Raw genomic sequence first — 1,406 nt, 5'->3', positions numbered from 1 at the left:
CTCCTCCTCGTCCACCACCACCACCTCTACCACCCTCTCCACTCCCTCCCACCACCCTCGATCCCACCCCAACCTCACCTCTTGGCCGCCTTTGCCCTCCCTTGCTGGTTCTCAGGGGCAACGACGGTCACCATGCTGCGTGCTGCCGCCCCGTCTCGCGCACTCGCGCGCTCGCTGACCTCCGCCTCCACCTCGGCGTTCAAGGCCAACAACGCCCCCATCCGTCAGTCTCTCCGCTCGCAACTATGCACTCTCTCGCGCCGACCACAAGCCCTCTCCATGGCCAAGCCATTGGCCCCGCAGGCCTTGTGCTGGACTCGCGGTGCCAGCTCCAGCGACCGCAGCGGCGCTTTCGATCAAATTGACAAGAAGAGGGAACAGCAGATCCAGGAGCAGAAGCTGCCCGTCACCCCGGGCGAAGTGTCGACATCTTCCACCGTCGTTCCTACAAGTGGCCAAATGTCGACCGCATCCCCCGCCCACGATGAAGAGCCGCAGATGATGGCCGGCGTAATGCACGATATCGTAGGTCTACTTGCGCGACCCTCTAGTTCTCATTCCAGCCCGTCAACTGACTTGTTCGTTTCCCAGGCCACCATCCGTGAAACTTTCAGCCTCGAGGAGGTGCCAAAACAGGCGTATTACATGGGCTTGGCTGGTGTGGTCCCCTACATGGTCACGTCTCTTAGTACCGTGTACTGCGCCTGGGAAATCAACCACGCCACTGCCACCGGCACGGGCTTGTTCTTGACCGAGCGTTCTGCCGAAGACCTCCTTCACATCATCGAGCCTTTGCAAGTTGGATACGGTGCCGTGGTATGTCATCTTGCAGCCCAGCATCCCCCACCTACCGACCTAACACCCTCTGACAGATCCTCTCCTTCCTCGGCGCCATCCATTGGGGTCTCGAATGGGCTCAATACGGTGGCACTCAGGGCTACCCTCGCTACATGATTGGCGTCGTCAGCACCGCCGTGGCCTGGCCCACCATCTTGCTGCCCGTCGAGTACGCGCTCATCACGCAGTTCCTCGCATTCAACTTCCTTTATTACACCGATGTTCGCGCCAAGACTCGCGGCTGGGCCCCGGCCTGGTATGGAATCTACCGCTTCGTGCTCACCTTCGTCGTCGGCAGCAGCATTGTGATCAGCTTGATTGGACGCGGACAGATTGCCGATCGTGTCGGTCGCGCGCCCAGCGTGGCAGATAGAATTGCTGCTTTTGGAGAGTACCATCCCGATGAGCAGGAGGAGCTCGATGCCCAAGAGCAGCGGAGGAAGTTCTTGGGCGATGAGGGCGAGGATGACGAAGACGAAGACGAGGAGGAAGAGGAGGAAGGTGGTGAGGATGGCGAGGGTGGCGAGGATGATGAGTAGGCCATCTCAGTTGTGCGAGGTTTGCTTCCG

At 60.3% G+C, this 1,406-nt stretch overlaps 1 protein-coding gene across 1 annotated transcript; it reads left to right on the top strand.

The window, feature by feature from the left end:
• Positions 1 to 459: 459 nt before the first annotated feature.
• BDY17DRAFT_258869 (uncharacterized protein) lies at positions 460 to 1,376 on the top strand (the record flags this gene model as incomplete). Its single annotated transcript, XM_033731817.1, has 3 exons — positions 460 to 525; positions 592 to 816; positions 873 to 1,376. 3 exons carry the CDS (start codon positions 460 to 462, stop codon positions 1,374 to 1,376), a joined length of 795 nt encoding a protein of 264 aa, XP_033585052.1.
• Positions 1,377 to 1,406: the final 30 nt, after the last annotated feature.

The sequence above is a fragment of the Neohortaea acidophila genome (assembly GCF_010093505.1).
Source record: "Neohortaea acidophila strain CBS 113389 unplaced genomic scaffold BDY17scaffold_17, whole genome shotgun sequence".
In the NCBI taxonomy this organism is placed as follows: Eukaryota; Fungi; Ascomycota; class Dothideomycetes; order Mycosphaerellales; family Teratosphaeriaceae; genus Neohortaea; species Neohortaea acidophila.
The sequence above is the reverse complement of the archived record's forward strand: the minus strand, read 5'-3'. Positions and strand labels throughout refer to the sequence as shown.